Source organism: Vulpes vulpes, chromosome X (genome assembly GCF_048418805.1).
Source record: "Vulpes vulpes isolate BD-2025 chromosome X, VulVul3, whole genome shotgun sequence".
In the NCBI taxonomy this organism is placed as follows: Eukaryota; Metazoa; Chordata; class Mammalia; order Carnivora; family Canidae; genus Vulpes; species Vulpes vulpes.
The window spans coordinates 92,828,335-92,847,621 of NC_132796.1; the positions used below are offsets into that span (position 1 = coordinate 92,828,335).

The 19,287-nt window shown below is 37.1% G+C and overlaps 1 protein-coding gene across 7 annotated transcripts in view; it reads right to left on the reverse strand.

Moving 5' to 3' along the window:
* Positions 1 to 19,287, reverse strand: part of TENM1 (teneurin transmembrane protein 1) — a 796,092-nt gene that overhangs the window by 275,053 nt on the left and 501,752 nt on the right. For all 7 annotated transcript variants that reach the window (XM_072744131.1, XM_072744132.1, XM_072744133.1 and 4 more), the window contains one exon: positions 5,036 to 5,188. In XM_072744131.1, coding sequence (XP_072600232.1) covers positions 5,036 to 5,188 — 153 coding nt within the window. The remainder of the gene's footprint in view (positions 1 to 5,035; positions 5,189 to 19,287) is intronic.

Consider the following 19,287-nt stretch of genomic DNA (forward strand, 5'->3'; position numbering starts at 1 on the left):
CCTGTGTATGTGGGGGGGCATATGTTATTAAACTTGTTTGTTTTTCTCCTTCCTGTTATTTATTTATTTTTATTACAGCAGGGGTGGGTGGGGGCCTCGGCTAAGAACCTAGAAGGTTAGAGGAAAAATTATTTTTCAACCCTTACAAAGCCAACTGCCTTTTTTTTTTTCAGATAAGAAACAGGAGGCCAGAGAGGTGAAGCTCTAGTCATTGCTTGGTCTGGGCTAAAGCATCTTCACGACAGACTGTGAGCTGTGTCATATCAATCAGCTATATGTTGTTTCTATGGTCATATATTCAGCAGACATTGAACTAGAAAATATATTTTTCCCCCCTTCAACAACTTTGTGGGGACAGACCTTGTAGAATGAATTTAAGAGAAATGCTACTTTCCCCCAAGGCCAGACTTTTGCCAAATTATAAAGGAGAAAAAGGCTGACTTGGGTATCCATTAGCTCTGTCTCTCCACCCACCCCTTTTGTTCCCGTGCTCTATTTTGGCATCCACCCTGCAGGAATTCAGTCCTGTCAACTAACCGATAAACTTCCTCATTCAGATAACCGATGACAATGTTGGTCTTGACCTGAGCCCTATGTTCCTGGACAACTGCTGGTTAAGAAATCCTCCCAACCTTTTGCTTTTCAAAACCCTCTCATTCTTTTATGCTTTAGAAAATGGCTTATTGCAAAGCAGACGAAAAACCAAAAATAACCCCATTAAAAACCTGTTTTCATATGATTATTAGATATGGCTCTCTGCCCACCCTTTCTCATGGCTCCCGTAAGAACTGTAGAAGACTCCTTTGTTGACCTGTAATGAGGCCAAACATGTACCTTTCCCCTTTTGCTGGAACCTGCTGTAAGCCCAGATATAGACCCTCCAATGGCCTCTTCTTGGTCTCATAAATAATTATCTGACATTACAACTATTTGTTTCCTTTCAACCAGTTAGACACGGACAGAAACATTTCCTGCTTAGTTGACTGACTGAGACTTCCCAGGAGTACAAAACAATCCCAACTGTAAATCATTCCACGTATTTCTTATCCACTCCTCCTATAAAAGTCTAAGACAAAATCCACTTTGCTCAGACACCCTGATCTTCCAATCTGCAATGCTTTCTATATTGCAATAGCCTGAATAGAATCAATTTTCCTACCTATTCAGTCTTTGCCTTTGATACTTCCTTAGAAAATCTCTTGAGCAATTTATATGTTTAGTTTGTGTTATATTATTTCAGTAATAGATGAGGGAACAGAAGAGTTGGAATCAAATGTCCTCTGTTCTAGTTCAGATCTTTCTGTGTGTTCTTGACCCTTCTGGATCCCCATTTCTTCATCTTTAAAAAAAGACATTGGATTTGATAATGTTCAAGATTTTAACATTCCATGTTAGTTGATAAATTACACCGTAATTGTTTTTAGTTCAATTTATGTATGTGACATGACTCAGGCCTGTGACTAAGTCTTTTACTTTTTTTTACTGCCTGCTCTGTTTAAAGTAGTCGTTACATAATGTTTATTAGTTAAGAGAAAGAGTTATGAGTAGTCTGTAAGCCTCTAAGGTAGTAGGGGATGTTTTACTATAATGCCTTCAATTCTATAAATGTTTATCGAACAACCGACAGCTGGTTTTCCTCGTAGGTTCCAATATGTGATTGTGACTTATGTCTTCTTTTCGAAATTAAATTCAAATTATTCAAATAAGTTTCAAAAATAAAATGTTAGCATATGAGATGTCTATAATCAAATATTCTGTTTTCTTTCATTTGGAAAACTAAGTGGTTAGAAAGTTCTTTAATCTCCTAAGGAGAAGCAGATATATATAACTACTGTTAATGGGGAACCAATGCCAGTAGAAATTGATTTTTTTTTACAGTGCCATTCTATTTATCCATCACTTAGATGATAAAGATGATAATTGCAAAATAATAGATATTGAATTGTTAAGGAAAGAGAGATCAAACTTTAAAAAGAGAAAATATCTAAATTCCAAGGAGGCCATCATTTGTGGAAAAGTTGATAGTTCAAGAGCAGGATCTACAGTACCTACTGGGATGTCACTAAACTAATGGGATGTACCCTCTCAAGGTAATTTTCCAACAATTTGGTCCAATTAAAATTACTGCTAAATTAAACAACATGCCTGGCATTGTGCTTTACAAACATTATCTCACTTGTTCCTTACAACCAGCTTATGAGACAGGTACTATTATTATCATCTCCCTGTTGCAGATAAGGATATTACTTCAGCAGGGCTATATCAATTCATTGCCTGAGGTTGGAGAGTCAGGAAATGACACAGTATTCAAAGCCAGATCTGTCTGACTCCAGAGTCCAGGCTCTTAACCACAGTGCTACATTGCCCAATCCTCTAGGAGAGTGAGGAAAATAATGTAAAAAGGATTATCTGGTTTTTAGTTTTATATTTTAATGCATACAGCATCATTAAGACAAGCTTCTACAACTGTATTTATGGGGTATGTGATGTCCAAAAAATCATAAAAGGATACAGCTGACCAGTTGAAAATATCCTTCTAGGTATATTACATCTTCTGCAACATTTGGTTTAGTATACACATGGCATTATAAAACAGGAACTATGTTTTTACTTGGTGAGTGATATGCAGTAAAGACCTAATACAGCAGAACTATGATGTGCAGTTACAGTTAGGGTTTTGTTCTGACTGACATAAAAAGTCAGTCTAAGATAACAACTTGGTATATATGGCACCAGCCCTGAATGATTTTTCTTAATAAAGAATTAAATTGAAATTGAACTTGGTTTGGCCTGTTTGTTGTTATAATTGAGCAGAAACTTAAAAACATTTTTTCATTTATGAAACTTGTTATAACACATGAAAAGATAGCTGTCTAGAATTTTTCTAAAATCTATCACAAATAGACCCTGGTGCTTTGCTATCATTGTGTAAAGTGTCTTTTGTGGTTTTCATATATCTTTCATGTGTAGATTTCAGTACAGTGTAGAGACAAGGCTCCAAAATCAGACCACCAGTTTCTAGCTCTGTGGCCTTGGGCAAGTTGCTTAAACTCTCTGCGCCTCTGTTTTCTTATTTGGAAAATGAGGGCCATAATGTTATCTTCATAATATAAGACACATTAAGTGTCTGGAGCAATTCTTGGCACATGGCTAATTATGCAATAACTTTCAGTTATCATCATCAAACTACTACTAACCCTTGAACAACGATGGAGTTAGGTGTGCTGATCCCCTCCCTCTCAACCCCATACTGTCAAAAATCCTTGTATAACTTGTGACTCCCCCCAGATTTAACTACTAATAGACTACTGTTAGCCAGAAGCCTTATCAATAACATAAACAGTGGATTAATACATATTTTGTATGTTACATGTAATATATACTAGATTCATACAATAAAGTAAGCTAGAGAAAAGAAATGTTATTAAGAAAATCATAAAGAAGAGAAAATACATTTACAGTCCTGTGCTGTATTTATTGGAAAAAGTCTGTAGAGAAGAGGACCTGTGCAATTCAAACCCGTGTTGTTCAAGGGTCAACTGTACTTTGTGGCTTTGTGGAAGGGAATTACAGATATCTGAATAAGAGTAAACAAATGAATATGCTCTGGTGATGACTATGTGATCACCTTCTGTCTAGCATGCTTCATTTTCCTCAAACAGATAATTCAGGATTTTCCAGTGTGAATGGCAAGAAACCCCTAGGCACCAAATGGTGGCTCTTGTACTTACAGAAATAAAGGAATCAAAGAGTAGGAAAGAAGGTAAGAGAGAAAAAGCCCATGTCCAAGTGCACGTAGACCCTTCTCTCTGTTATTTCTGACCCTCCACCCCTCTCAGCAGCAACAATGGAATTGCTGGGAAAGGTCAGCCAAGGCTAGAGACAGTATTTCTAAACGAGGATGTAAAGCAAACTGCATTGTGAACCAAAAAACTAGGACAAATCATAATGTTTTCCTGAAACCTAAGCATGAATTTTTACTGAAGCATAGTCCAAAATAGAATTACATCTTCAAAATCAAACAAAAACAAAACAGCAAACCCTACCAATAACCCCGCAAAGAAACTTAAAACACAAGTAAAGATTAGTAATTCAAACAACTACAAAACAAAATAGCTTGTTTTGGCAACTAATCAGCCAAAATAAGACTGTCTTATCACCCTTATAAAATTGTAAGTTTCTTGAGGGCAAGGTTTGGGTCATTCATTCATTCATCTGTTTTTATGTGATCTCCTAAAAATATTTAGGACTGTACCGGCTCTATATCGTGTTTTCAATTTCTGCTTTTGGAATTGACATCCTGAAATTTTACATTGTTTGAGTCCCTGTGTGCTGAACCCTATTTCAAGAGAAATAATAATACAAACTTTCAGCTATTTTCAATACCTGTATATCGAGACTAAGATCATTCAATGTGAATAAGATGTTGGGAGTGCTGGTACTGTGACATTTATTGTAAATAAGTCAGGTAGTTCAAGCTTATGTTGGTTAAATTGAACAATTCAGTACTCAAAGTATTTTTTCCTTTTCTCCAACTGGGAAGAATTCATGTTTCCCAACTAGAAAAAACTTCATGTTTCCCCACTTTGACATAAACATTCACCCTTATATTAAGCATAAAAGGCTTTTTCTTATTATAAACAGAAGAAATTTCCATATACCCTTTGTAAAATGTTATATATAAATGCTGGGCTTGGACACAGAGAACTTAATCAAAATCCCATGTTGCTTCAGGGTAGTTATATGCGAAATGCAATTTCCATTGTATTGAAACCTCCATCCTGTAAATATTTATCTATTTTCAAAATTGCCTACATATTTGAAAAGTTTAATTGGTTTATACTCAAGGCACTAGAGAAAGGAAAATTTGCTTTCATAAGACATTTACATGTATTTATTCTGTCCACGTAGAGTACTTCTTTTGAGTGATCATGAAATCTAATGTGAAGTGAAACCATCCCAGCTTTGGTTCTAATGACCAAATTAGAAGAAAAGTAATCAATAATCAATAAATCAATCATTTTGATCACTGTACCTTTTTTCTCTGATTTATCGGAAACTTTTCCTCCAATTGGAGAGTAAGTAGTATCCATGGATTCGGTCCCTCTGTTCCCTTTGCTAACTCCATTTTCATAGAGCTGTCCTTCAACTGGTTGCAACTGCCAAGTCAGGCCGAACAAATGTACTGCTGCAAGAAAACAAGCCATACATGAACTTATTCCAGACTTGCTGAGAAGGTCTCTAAACCAGCTGTTCCTTTTCACCTACAAATGCCATGACCAGTTTTCTTTTAGTTAGGCCAAGCAGCTTAGAGTTTATACCTACATCATACATGTAGTTACTTTTCTAAGGAGCCATTGTTAAAATGTTGAGGCTATAGCTATCCCAGTGATAGCTGTTGGGGCATTAAGGAAGCAACTGCAATGGGATTAGATGCTACTCCTCAACACTGTCAGCCCTTCCTTTCCCATTTCCCTTAGCTGTGGAACTCCACTTTGTATATGGAAACTGCAGAGTAATGGTGGACAGGCTATGGCGAGAACACAAGAGGCCTTTGCTATGGCTTTGTCTGATTCAATTCAATGCAGCCAACACTTTCTGAGTGCCTCGTGTGTGTAAGGTCCTATGACAGCCGCTACAGATGTTAAAATAAAGATGCCCATTAGGGTAGGATTTGGAAATCATACTAGTATAAAATAACTATAATATAATGCAGAGTAATTGACATGATACAGGTTCAATTGCTATCAGAGGATTAAAAAATATCTGGGTTGATCAGAGTGCAGGAAAATGGGCACTCTCATATACCCTTCATGAGAGTATTTAAAAAATCATCTTTGTGGAGGGTAATGTGGCACCACTTATCAAAAAACCTTAAAATTTGGCTTACCCTTTTAGCTCACAATTCCATTTTTATGAATTAATTATGAATGTGTACAAACTACAAGGCTATCCATTGTAACATTTAAAAACTAGTAGAAAGTTATGATCAATCTAAATATTTATCAAAAGGAGATTAATGAAATAACTGATGATATTATAAATAATACAAGATTACATTGCTATTAAATCATGTTACAGAAGACTATGAACTGGCATGGGAATAACTATGATGCATCAAATGAAAAACATCAGGCTACTAAACAGTATGAATAGCATGATCTATAATGTGTGTGTATAGATGTGTTGATGTCTGGAGAGAGAAAGGGTTGGGACGATATGAGCAGCATCTTCACAACATGAGGGCTTATGAAGGGTTTTAATTTTCTTCTTTAGGATTTATGTATGGTCCATCCTTTTTATAATGAACATGGGCAATGTTTGCCAACTGGGGGAAAAGGAATTTTTGTGTTTTTTTTAAAATGGTTTAGTCTCTCATTTCAAATAAAATAATCCTTACTGATTATTATTATTTTTTAACGATTTTATCTATTAATTCATGGAGACACACACACACACAGAGAGAGAGAGAGAGAGAGAGAGAGAGAGAATGGCAGAGACACAAGCAGGCTCCATGCAGGGAGCCTGATGCAGGACCCGATTCTGGGTCTCGAGGATCACTCCCAGGGCCAAAGGCGGCACTAAACCATTAAGCCACTGGGGCTGCCCTTTACAAATTATTTTTAAAAATAAAAGAGGTGATTTATTTTCTGATGATTGTGGCTAGGACTTTCAGTACTATGTTAAATAACAGTGGTGAGAATGGAATCTGGGTCTGGGTCCTGATTGTAGAGGAAAAGCTGTTTTTCCTCACTGAGGATGATATTACCTGTGGGTTTCTGTATATGGCCTTTACTATGTTGAGGTATGCTCCCTCTAAACCTACATTGTTGAGGGCTTTTATCATGAATGGATGTTGTACTTTGTCAGATGCTTTTTCTGCATCTATTGACATGGTCATATGGTTCTTATCCTTTTACTAATGTGGTATATCATGTTGATTAATTAATCAATTTACAAATTTGTAAATGTTGAATCACCCTTGCAACCCAGGAATAAAATATCACCTAACACCTGTCAGAATGGCTAAAATCAACAACATAAGAAACAACAAATGTTGGAGAGGATGTGGAGAAAGGGAAACCCTCCAAACTGCTGGTGAGAATGCAAACTGGGGCAGCCACTCTGGAAGACAGTATGGAGTTTCCTCAACAAGTTAAAAATAGAACCCTACAATCCAGCAATTGCATACTGAGTATTTACCCCCAAAATACAAAAAACACTAATTCAAAGGGATACATGCAATCCCATGTTTAAATTATTTACATTATTCACAACAGCCAAATCATGGAAATAGCCCATGTCCATCAACTGATGAATGGATAAAGGAGATGTGATATAGATATAGATATGACGGAATACTACCTAGTCATAAAAAGAATGAAATCTCGCATTTGCCAAGACATGGATGGAGCTAGAGAGTATAATGCTAAACAAAATAAGTTGGTCAGCGAAATAAATATCATGATTTCACTCATATGTGGAATTTAAGAAAAAGAACAAATGAGCAAAGGGAAAAGATGAGAGGGAGGCAAACCAAGAAACAGACTCTTAAGCACAGAGAACAAACTGAAGACTACCAGAGAGGAGGTAAGGGGTGTGGGTCAAATAGGTGATGGAGATTAAGGAGGGTACTTGTGATGATCACCAGGTGTTGTGTGGACGTATTGAATCACAATATTGCACACCTGAAACTAATACTACACTGTATGTTAACTACCTGGAATTACAATAAAAACTTAAAAAAAGAAGTGGTTTAAAAGAACAGATTAAAATTGGCTTGGCTGATCAGGGATGCTTTAATGAAATAGGATTAGAGATGTACCTCGAAAAATGTGTAGGGTTTTGACAGGTGACAGCAATGGGTAGAGTGAGGGGGCAGGCTGAATAAAACACGAAGTTGAAAAGCACAGCATGTATTTGGGGCAAAGGAAGTGGCTGGGGTTGGCTGGAGTATAATTATGTATAGATGGTAGTGGAAGTTAGGGCTCAAAGGGAGGATTAGGACCATATTGTGGAGAACGTTGAATGCCACACTTACATATTTGAATTCAATTTATTAGGCAGCAGGGAGGCATTGCTATTTTCTGAGCAAATGAGTGTTATGATCAGTTTTCTTTAGGAAGATTAATTTGATAGCAATGGGGAGCACTGACGATTTCTAGGTAAAGAAATGATATCATCAGAGCACCCTTTGCGGAAAGATAAATCCAATACTAGTGTGGAGAACGATGAATTGGAGGCCCAAAGAGTTGGCAAGAACACAAATTGGGATGGCACTGCAATAATCTAGGTGAGAAATAATGAGCGTCTCAATTAGGGCAGTGGCAGTGGGAATGCAAAGAAGGCAATTCCTTAAGGAAAAATTGCATAAATATCTTCTCAGGGTTTGCCAACTAGTTGTGTGTGTGTGTGTGTGTGTGCGCGCGTGTGCACATGTGTGAGTACCTGCATGCACACATGTAAGTGTGCTGGGGCAAGAGTAGAAAAAAATTAGGGAAAAGGAGAACTCTAAGGCTTAGGTTTTGAGCCTGAGTACCTGAAAGCACAGTGCAAGGATTAACAGAGTTAAGGGATTCTGCACTTAGCCAGCACTAGCTACAGATAACTGGTGCAGCAGATGTGTTTGTTGAATGACTAGTTGGTTTGGGGCAGGATGGGGTGATGGGAGAAATATAATGAGTTCACCTTTGGAGGTGCTGGGTTCCACACACCAATGGGCTATCCAGATAGTCGTGTTCAACATAGGAGTTTTGGAGATTTGAAGTTCTGGTGAAGTATAAAGGCTAGAACCAGACTGTGGAATCATGGAAGCACAGAGACAACAGCTGACACTGAGAGTAAATGAGGTGACCGAGGGCAGATAATGTTGGAAGAAAACAATAACTAGGACAGGATCTGGGGAAATCCTTTAATCTGTTTTCTCATTGCAATTTTAAACATCAACCAAATCTTACCGAAAGGAAAAAAAAACGTGGATCTGTTCATAATCTATCTAACATTTTCCTTTATGTTCCTTAGGCAGAGTGAAAGGGGCTAATTTGTATGTCTAATACTCATATATAGTATATGGATTAGCAACCGAGAACAGGAAAGCTAGCCAGATAGCCTATTTAAAAATCATTCATCCACTTTTAGTTGGAGCTAGAGATTTCTAACACCTACCTCCTAATTTATCCTTAAAACTTTTAAGCATTTAATTGGTTTCTACCCTTTTCTTTGGATTAAGGCCAGTACTGCCTGATGAATTTCTCTTGCAATTATTGGAAACCACTGAAACTCAAATGATCATTATTCTGAGTAAGGTACAGTATGGCAAAAGACATAAAGTATGGTTGGTTTAACATACTCCAATTAAAGGGGTTTATTAGTTTTTAAAGAAAATTTTGTCTACTCTGTTCCCCAAATAATGTGAATATGATGGATGTTAAAAGCCATATTGAAAATGTGTTGGATTCCCTTGGTTCCGTTACTGTTGTGAAATTAGATTGGCCATAAGGAACAAAAGGCATAGTAGTTTTGATTTTGAAGATCAAGGAGGATAGTTTATATACTTTAAGTTAAATCCATGTCTTGAGGACAGTCAAAAATGACAGAGAAAATGCTTGTGCTGAGAATCACTTCAAAATAATAAGGCAAGGATTAATTTTTCACCATCAAGTGAAATGGACTACTTCCAACCAATCAAGACAGACAAAGAGGTGTGGGCACATTTAGTAGAATATCCTTTGAGGGTAGTGAAGCTTTATCATTTTTTGAATTTACTTTGTCTTTTCCAGGCAATAATCATTTTGTGATATATATTTGTATGAATACATATTGCAAGTTAATTTACTTGCTACAGGTTATGGGTACCAAAGCAAGGCTACTTGGTCTTTTTTTCTCCTCCAAACTGAACTTCCATATGCTGATTTGAGAAAGGAAGTCAGAAAGTATGTGGAGGGTAGACTAAGGTAACTAAGCCCAGTCTTTGAGTTCTGTTAGAAATAAGTAATATTTTGTTTGTACTAAGACCAATAGATAAAATTATGTTGGCCTTTGGGACATACCAATACTAGAAAGATATGGTGGTACTTCCTATGGGGATGTTATTAATTCATTCAACAAATATCTACAAAGTATATGCTGGGCACATTGGGAACGTTGGGAAGACAGACAAAGGTAACAAAAATATTTAACAGTCAGGACACCAGAGGCTGACCAATATGGAATGGGATATAAACAACCAATATAGCCTCACCAGGACACACTGATTGCATATCAACCTTGGATGCAGGATGAAGATACAGAATCCTGAGCTTCTAGAGGATGCCCATCCAGATCTATGCCACATATTTTCGGCCAGTTTTGAGGCAAATCTCACAAATCCAAGTATAAACATTATAAGCCAACTGCTAGAATTAAGGGTATAACTAGTAATGAACACACTGGCAGTATTAAATTATATTCATAGCTAGATTCAACAAATATTTTTTGCATGTCTACTTGTGCCAGGCACTGTTTTTCTAAGTTTACAGCAGTGCATAATCTCTACTTTCCCAGAACTCATATGAAAGGGTGGTGGGTTAAGACATGCAGGCAATGAATAAATACATGATATAATTAATATAATGTAGCTGTGTGGAAACAAAGAAGCAAATAAATGAAATAATGTCATGTAGTTATAAGTGCTATGAAGAAAAAAGTAAGTAAGACTGGTCAGGGAAGGCTTCTCAGAGGAGGTAATATTTGAACTCAGGTTTGAATGAAGTGAAGCCATATGAATATTTAATTGAACAGCCTTTCAGGAGGAAGGAACAGCAATTACACAAAACTCTTAAGTTTTGTGTGTAATGTGTGAGGAACACTAAGGGCCCAGTAGGAGAGAAGCTCAGTGAGGAAGACGAGTGGTAGGAAGACTTTTAAAGTGAAGGACTGTACCCATGATTCTGCTGTCTCTGTGCTCTAACCAACTTCACAAACTGGTCATTAATAAACATTACAAGGGAACAAAAGTAACAAAACTAAATCACACATACTGGAACATACACCTCCAAAAGAGCAATGCTAGTTCTAACACGTCTTATATAAGTACTCCTGATGCAAAGTCAAAGCTGTTTCTCCTAAAGACATATATAAAAACAGACATCCTCAATGAGTAGGGGGACATCCCAGATCTGGGATGGAGAGATTCTAGATCTCTCCAGGAGTACCAGTCCCATATAATACTTCACTGAAATTCAATGGCTGGACAGAACGTGTATGCCTATTCACATAGTCCAGGAATAATGCCTTTTCAGCTTATTAAAAATGGCAGTCCCTAATGCTCTAGCAAATATTCCTTAGAACAGAGTCCTGTACATTCGATAATTATTATCCTTCTTGGTTCATCCCATTGCAAAAAGCTATGCTCTGAAATTATAAATTTATTACAAAGGCAACAAATGGAATACCTCACCGTCCCCAATTGCCAAACTGGATCAACCACATTGGATCTCAAGGCAGGCTAACTTTAGGAGAATAAGCTCTTCTTAACTTGCACATTTCTTGAGGCTGAAAGCTCTGAATCTTTTTGCAGTTACTTCTCTGCATTCTCTGTTAGGATGTTGGGTTTTTTTCTCTTAAATAAGATTGAAGGCCTCTATTAATATTTATAATTGATGCTGCTTCCTCATTCCATTCCCCTTCAAAAGGCAAAAATATTCACTTATAAGAGAGACCATAGGAAATGTTCCAGAAGTAGATGCAGGAAATACATGCCAAATAACCTAGGTTTGTACTGTCCAACGCTGTAGCCACTTGCCACAAGCATTTGAAATGTGGTTAGTCATTAGTAGTTGAACACTTAATATGAAAGAAAAAATAGAATATATCAAATTAATTTTTATACTGACTACATATTGAAATGACAATATTTCAGTTATATATCAATTAAATAAAAATTTTAACTAATCCCAACTGTTTTTTTTTTTACATTTTTTAATGTGGCTACTATGAAATTTTAAATTACATATGTGGTTTGTTCTGTATTCATATTGGCCAGTGCTGATCTTGACTATCTAGAACATGCCACAAAGAGATAGGATGTTTCTCTTTCAGCACCCTATCATAGGACCTACCATGTTATATTGAAGGTATCTATGTGTCTGCTTCATCATTATTAACGTATTCAAAAGGTATGGCCCACATCTTCTTAATTTTTCTATCCCTGGTATCTAACTCAGTGCCTGGTAGTTAGGAAATACTCTACTTATACACTGCTGATGGGACTATAAAGTGGTAAGGGAGCTTTAGAAAGCAATTTTGTGGGATCCCTGGGTGGCGCAGCGGTTTGGCGCCTGCCTTTGGCCCGGGGGCGATCCTGGAGACCCAGGATCGAATCCCACGTCGGGCTCCCTGCATGGAGCCTGCTTCTCCCTCTGCCTGTGTCTCTGCCTCTCTGCCTCTCTCTGTGTGACTATCATGAATAAATAAAATCTTTAAAAAAAAAAAAAGAAAGAAAGCAATTTTGTGATATAGGTAAAAATGTAAATTGGGAATGTCCCTTGGCCAAGGAATTCATAGTGGGTTTCCACGAATCTACTAAAGAAATAATCATATATAAGGGAAGCCTGGGTGGCTTAGTAGCTTAAGCATCGGCCTTTGACTCAGGTAATGATCCCAGGACAAGCCCCACATTGGGCTCTCTGCTCAGTGGAGAGCCTGCTTCTCCCTCTCCCTCTGCCTCCCCCCCACCACCACTTGTGTGTGTGCTCTCTCTCTCTCTCTCTTCCTCTACTCAAATAAATAAAATCTTTTTTTAAAAAAAGAAATAATCACGTAGGTGCATGAACAAGGAAATTCAACACAACATTGTCAATATAATGACTGTTAATATTGTAAAAAATATTAACATCTCTGAGAGTGGTATACCCGTACTATGAAATCTTATGTAAGAATGAAAAGGACTGATATCAAGAGACTGTCAGATTGAAGGATGCTAAGGAGACATGACAATTAAATACAATGTGGGATCCTAGATAGGATCCTAGAACAGAGAAAAAAGGAAAAACTGGAGAAAGCAGTATTAAACTCTGAGTTAATAGCATCATACCAATGTTAATTTCTTACTTTAATAATTGTACTATGGTTATGCAAGATGTTAATATTGGCAGCTGAGTGACAGGTACACAGAAATTCAGAGCTGCATCTGCCCACTTTTCTGTAAGTCTCAATTTATTTCAAAATAAAAACCCTAAAAAGAAAAAGAATAGATTCAGTGGCATAGTAGTTAATACTGATTTACAAGAGCCAACTGTGCACACATCTTCCTAATTCCACCTTCAGTGACTTCATGTGGGTAGTTGAAATCACCCATAGTGTGTTTATTAACAGTCCAGGAACCAGCAAACGTTGCAAATCTTTTTTTTTTTTTTTTTTTTTTTTTTTTTTTTTTTTTTTTTTTTTCACAGAGAGCTGGTTGTTAAACATTTATCAGCATACCACTGGTTGACCTACACGTACTGACATGAAAAGAGCTCTAAGATTTGTATAAAAAAACATTGCAGAACAATGTATATCCAATGATCCTATTTTAGTAAAAAAATATGTATCTCTTCATATATAAATACATACAAAGAGAACTGAAAGGATTATATACCAAACCATTGATCTTTAGAGTGGGGAGCTGGAACTTAACATTTTCATAATAATGTTAGAGTCTTTTACAATGATAATGTATTCATGTATTGTTATATAATAAAAAAATAGTAGGTGCTCAAAAAACCTTTTTTATTTTTTATAATTTTTTTAAAGATTATTTATTTGAGAGAGAGAGAGCAGGTAGTGAGGAGGGGCACAGGGAGAGGGAGAATCTCAAGCAGACTCTGATCAGCCACATACAGGGCTTGATCTCAGGATAGTGAGATCATGACCTGAGCCGAAACCAAGAGTTGGACACTTTACCAACTACACCACTCACGTGCCCCATGCACAAACCTTTTGTTAAATCTGAATGAATAGATGCATTGTTTTGTTCATTCTCTTGTGTTACTATTCTTTCTAAAATAAAGCTTTTCTAAACAATTTAAAGCAGCAGAGCAATCCAGCAATTAAATAGGAAAAAAAATCCAAACACATAAAACATAAAACAGAACTCTTGATTAAAAGGGATTGGAGTTAGAAAACAGTTGCCCCCAAACTCCAAAGACATGGTTTGAAATCTACTAGTCTCAAAAATTATCCTCAAAATATCTGAACAGGAAAAATTTGGGTGCTTTTTTAAAAAAATATTTTATTTATTTATTAGAGACACACACAGAGAGAGGCAAAGACATAGGCTGAGGGAGAAGCAGGCTGTCTGCAGGGAGCCCGATGTGGGACTCGATCCCAGGTCCCCAGGATCATGCCCTGAGCCAAAGGCAGATGTTCAACCACTGAGCCACCCAGGCGTCCCAATTTGGGTGCTTTTAAGAACTTTTTTTTTGGCAGTTCAATGTACTGTAACACCTTTATTGCTATTGTCAGGACATATGAAACCTTTCATATTATTCTGCATCTTTCGGTATTTTGTGCCCATTCTCTTATAGATAATGTTAAAACCCACTTAACAACAAGATAAATTGGGCTTTGATATCAAATACACCAGCAAACCTTGGATTCGCACTATGTGTAAGGCAAGCAGAACTTTGCTTTCAGGGAATTTATCTTGCACATTGGAATGTACACACATATTCCGCTAAGGATGGTGTATCTATTTGTTGCAAGAATTTTTTGATGTTACTTTGTAATTCTACTAAATAAACCTATTTGGAAAGTTTGAAACCTGTCTCACAAACAAAATCCTGCCCATAACAGATGATGTCATAAGTTTCAAGTCCTGCCAAGATAAAAGCACGTGATATTTTCAAGATAATTTGCTTTTCCTGTCAGCAACCCCCCCCCCCCCCCCCTCCAGGCATAGCTTGCTTCATGTCCCTTCAGGCTGGGAATGCTACTGCTTTTGCACTCTACTTCCAAAGCTTGTCAGAGCTACAGATCGACTTGTATGTTGAACAGTTCCCTTCCTGAAAAATATGCCAAGTACATTACTCAGATGGTGACCCCTGATGACTTTCAGGCTTTCAAGTTAACTCCTATGGGAAGCCATCTCACCAGACCGATAGTTCAGTGGACACCGTGTGAAGCTAGATGCTTCTGCAGTAAGGAACATCACTGCAGAAATAAATGCTATTTGACTTAAATGTTGTGACTGCTAACATTACAGAAACCAGGTTACCTTTCTACCTTAAAATAAATCCCATTTTCATTATATTAAACATCAAATTGGTATATGAGTGAACTATAGCTCTTTGATAAATTACCTTCAGATCTTGGTTTTATCCAGGTAATAACCAGATTACATGCAAGATTGAAAACCATTAGTTTTCAGAGAAGCATTTTTCAAGAACTAAATAAAGTAAGCAATGCATGTTTATTTATGGCATCTTACTTTTGCCTCAGCCTGTTTCATTCACGTTTTCTCTCTTTTTTTCCCCCTTAGGGTTATACGTATACATTTTCTACTAAAAATATTATCTGTGCTTGCACTACCTCATGAACATAAATAAAACATACTTAACTGTTCCTTTTCAAAGTAATTTGAATGGAGTCAATATGGCTTTGAGGTCCCTCTCACACATTTTTGAAAGCCTGAAAAGCTGTCATGGTGGGGCTGGGTAAAAGTTCCTTAGAAAGAAAGGACTTCACTAATTTAAATAAAAGAAGCAAAAAAAAAAAAAAAAGGTCAGGTTTCCTTGATCTGGTGTACATAACACATATTGCAAGTCTGCCATGGTGAAACAGTAAATTTCAATGCCAAATGAAGAAAAGATTGAGGTGGTAAAACAGAGGAACCGAGGACACCTTTCTTGTTGAGCCTCATGGCTTGAAACCCTACCTTTACTTTCCTAAATGAAATGAATTATTCTGTATTGCAGCATACGATTTTTTTTCTTTTTAGCCTTAGTATGGTCCTAGTTTTATATCCAGTATCAAGGCTAGAAAAGATTCTATCAAGGTAATAAATCATTTTAATATCCCAGTTCTATATTATAGTATCTTAAAACTTTCATTTACTATGTATTTTATATTTTCCATTCCCAGGCTCCAGCAATATTTATAAATAACATGTCTATTTGGGTATCTTATCACAGGTGTAATATATGATCTCCATTTGCAGTTGCATAACGGGCCCATCTGTGTATTCCTTATCAGACAGACACAATTATTTAGTGTTTTCATCTCAAGTCACAGCACCAATAAGTGCTCTCCATAACTCAAATTGTACTTACTTTTGTATTATTATTTGCTTTGTGGAGTCAGGGGGAATCAGCGGCATAATGATGGGATAATTTTTTTTCAAAAAAACCCATTTAATTAATAATGCAGCAAAAATAGCCACTTGGCCAGGAATCAGCACTTTTTCATTCTTCTTTAAAATTTTCTTTTTCTTTCCATTTTACTTCATTTCCTGCTCAGCAAATTCTCCTTTTTGCTATGGTCCAAATTACTGCCTATTACTTTATTATTATTGATGGCTGGTTTGAGTGCTATTCGTAATAATATCCATATTCTTTTAAAAGATCCAGATAAAACTGGTGAATATACAGAATGAGACACAGACCTATATGAAAGCCCTCTCCTGTTACCCATTTGCCCTGGATGTATTTAAATTATAAAAATGGAAATATATTCATTGATTTATGTCATCAACTCGTGGTAGCTGGTGTTTTAAAACTCACTTTTATGATTTAGCATCAAGTCATGATATCCACAGATACATGGTATCTGTTCTACAAACTTTTAGATGTTGAGATTTTTAGGACTTGAATTTCTATTACCTGATTATTCACAGTTAGCAATGAAGAGCAGGCCTTATATGAGGCTGAGGAATCAGGAGATAAAAATGTTCTCATTTCTATTATCTTATTTAGATGGAAGACAGATGAGTGGTAGAAAACCATAGCTGCCTTACCCAATTTGATAAGACTGGGGAGAAAACAAAGAACAGAGTGATTATAATGACCCAGTTTGTTCTGGGTTTCCTGAGGTGGCACCAGAACAATGTGCTTCTGGAAAAGTCACTGATGTTTGGGCTTGATTCATTACCAGGATCTTTCAAGCTTTCCCTTCCTTTCATGCAATAGTTATTTGTTGCCAATTACTATGTATTACACACTATTGTAGGTTCTAAGAATACAACAGTAACTGCTTGGTTATAACAAGCCTTGCCCTCCTGGAGCTTATAGTTTATCTAAAGGGAGGCAGTTATCATGGGGTAGTTAAGGGCAAGGACTCCAAAGCCAAGGTGTCTTGTTTCAAATCCCAGCTCTGCTACAGTTAGCAGAGTGACCTTGGGCAAATTACTTAATCCCTGTGTCTCAGTATTCTCACCATTAGATTTGCATGATAGTAGTATCTTCCCCATAGGGTTCTTGTGAGGACATTGTAGATCAGTACATGTAAGGTACATAGAAAAATGCCTGGCACATAATAAATGCTCAATAAATGTTATGATTAAAGTTTTATTATTTAAAACATTATTATTTATTATTTATTATTTATTATTATGCCTGGCTAAGTCTCCCCTCAAGCTAGCCTTTCCAAAACCATGTTGGAACTGGAGAGAGGCCAGGTCATTTGCCTATTGGACTTTCTACTTTCCCGCCCTAGAAAAGGTTTGCCTTCTTCTAGTGAGAGCAATGTAGAGGGACTGAGGTCTCTAAGAGAATTTTAGCAGCCATCTTCACACAGCTGCATAGCAGAATAAAATGAAAGCAAAAAACCTCATGTAATTTCCTAATTCTAGACCTTGGACTTAATTTAGAACAGACATTCATTTCTCTCCTTTCCCCACTAACATTCCCCAAAGCTGCTCATTTCCTTTTCTCCACCATCATGATCACTGAGGTTTGGAAGATATATAGATTTTGGGTTCTCTTGGTAAAATGTTTCCAGAAACGAGAGCATTCTTAAGATCTGTAAAGTTGTCATCATTCTTTAAGTAGAGTGTACTTTCTACAAAGATTAGCAGAAAGTGGTTAGAGTCTCATTTTATGAAACAGACCTGAGAGTTTTCACAGGGTATGAAATGGGTCTCAAGGACATTTTCAGCTGAGTTACCTAGTGAAATATGCATTTCTGGTGATGGATCAACTCCAGTAAATTGATCTGTGCAGGTAAGGAGATCTGTCTGGAAGATCATAAAGTCATGGTATGTTAGAGCTCAAAAGGACCACAGACTACTATAGTTTGGAAGAGAGGGAGGTAGTAACTTTTTTTTTTTTTTTTAATGTTTGTTTGTTTGTTTTTTTTTTAATTTTTATTTATTTATGATAGTCACAGAGAGAGAGAGAGGCAGAGACACAGGCAGAGGGAGAAGCAGGCTCCATGCACCGGGAGCCCGACGTGGGACTCGATCCTGGGTCTCCAGGATCGCGCCCTGGGCCAAAGGCAGGCGCCAAACCGCTGCGCCACCCAGGGATCCCAGGTAGTAACTTTATAGTGGAGAAACCTAACACTACCTCAGCCAAGTGATGAAGGTTAACATCATCAGTGACAGCATGCACATGATAGCATGTATCCCTGATATGATGTGATGATAATGACAATTCTGTGGTCTTCTTCCATAACCCCAGTCTCAACATGAGAATATCAGCAGAACTCAAATTGAGGGCCAATCTGCAAAAAAGCTAACCAGTGCTACTCAAAACTGTTAAGGTCCTCTAGAATAGGAAACTGTCACATATCAGAGGAGGCTAGGGAAACATAACACTGAATGAAATATCCTGCCCTGGATGAGATCCTGGAACTGAAAAAGGATACTGAGGAAGAACTGGTAAAATCCAGATTAAGTATCAATTTCAATTAATAGTAATTATCAATGTTGATTTCTTTGTAACAAATGTGCCATGGTGATGCAGGAAGTTAGTAATAGGAGAAACCAGATGAAGAGTACATGGTTATCTTAGGCCATCTTAGGTTATCTTAGGCCACCTGGGTGGCTCAGTGGTTGAGCATCTGCCTTTGGCTTGGGTTGAGATCCTAGGGTCCTGGGATCGAGTCCCCCATCAGGCTCCTTGCAGGGAGCCTGCTTCTCCTTCTGCCTATGTCTCTGCCTATGTCGCTGCCTCTTTCTGTCTCTCATGAATAAATAAATAAAATCTTTAAAAGAGAGAGAGAGAGAGAGAGAAAGAGAGAAAGAGAGAGAGAGAGAGAGAGAGAGAGAGAGGAAATGCTTGCCCAAGGACATGCAGAGACTAGCTTCTCTCTTATTCAGGACCAGGAGAA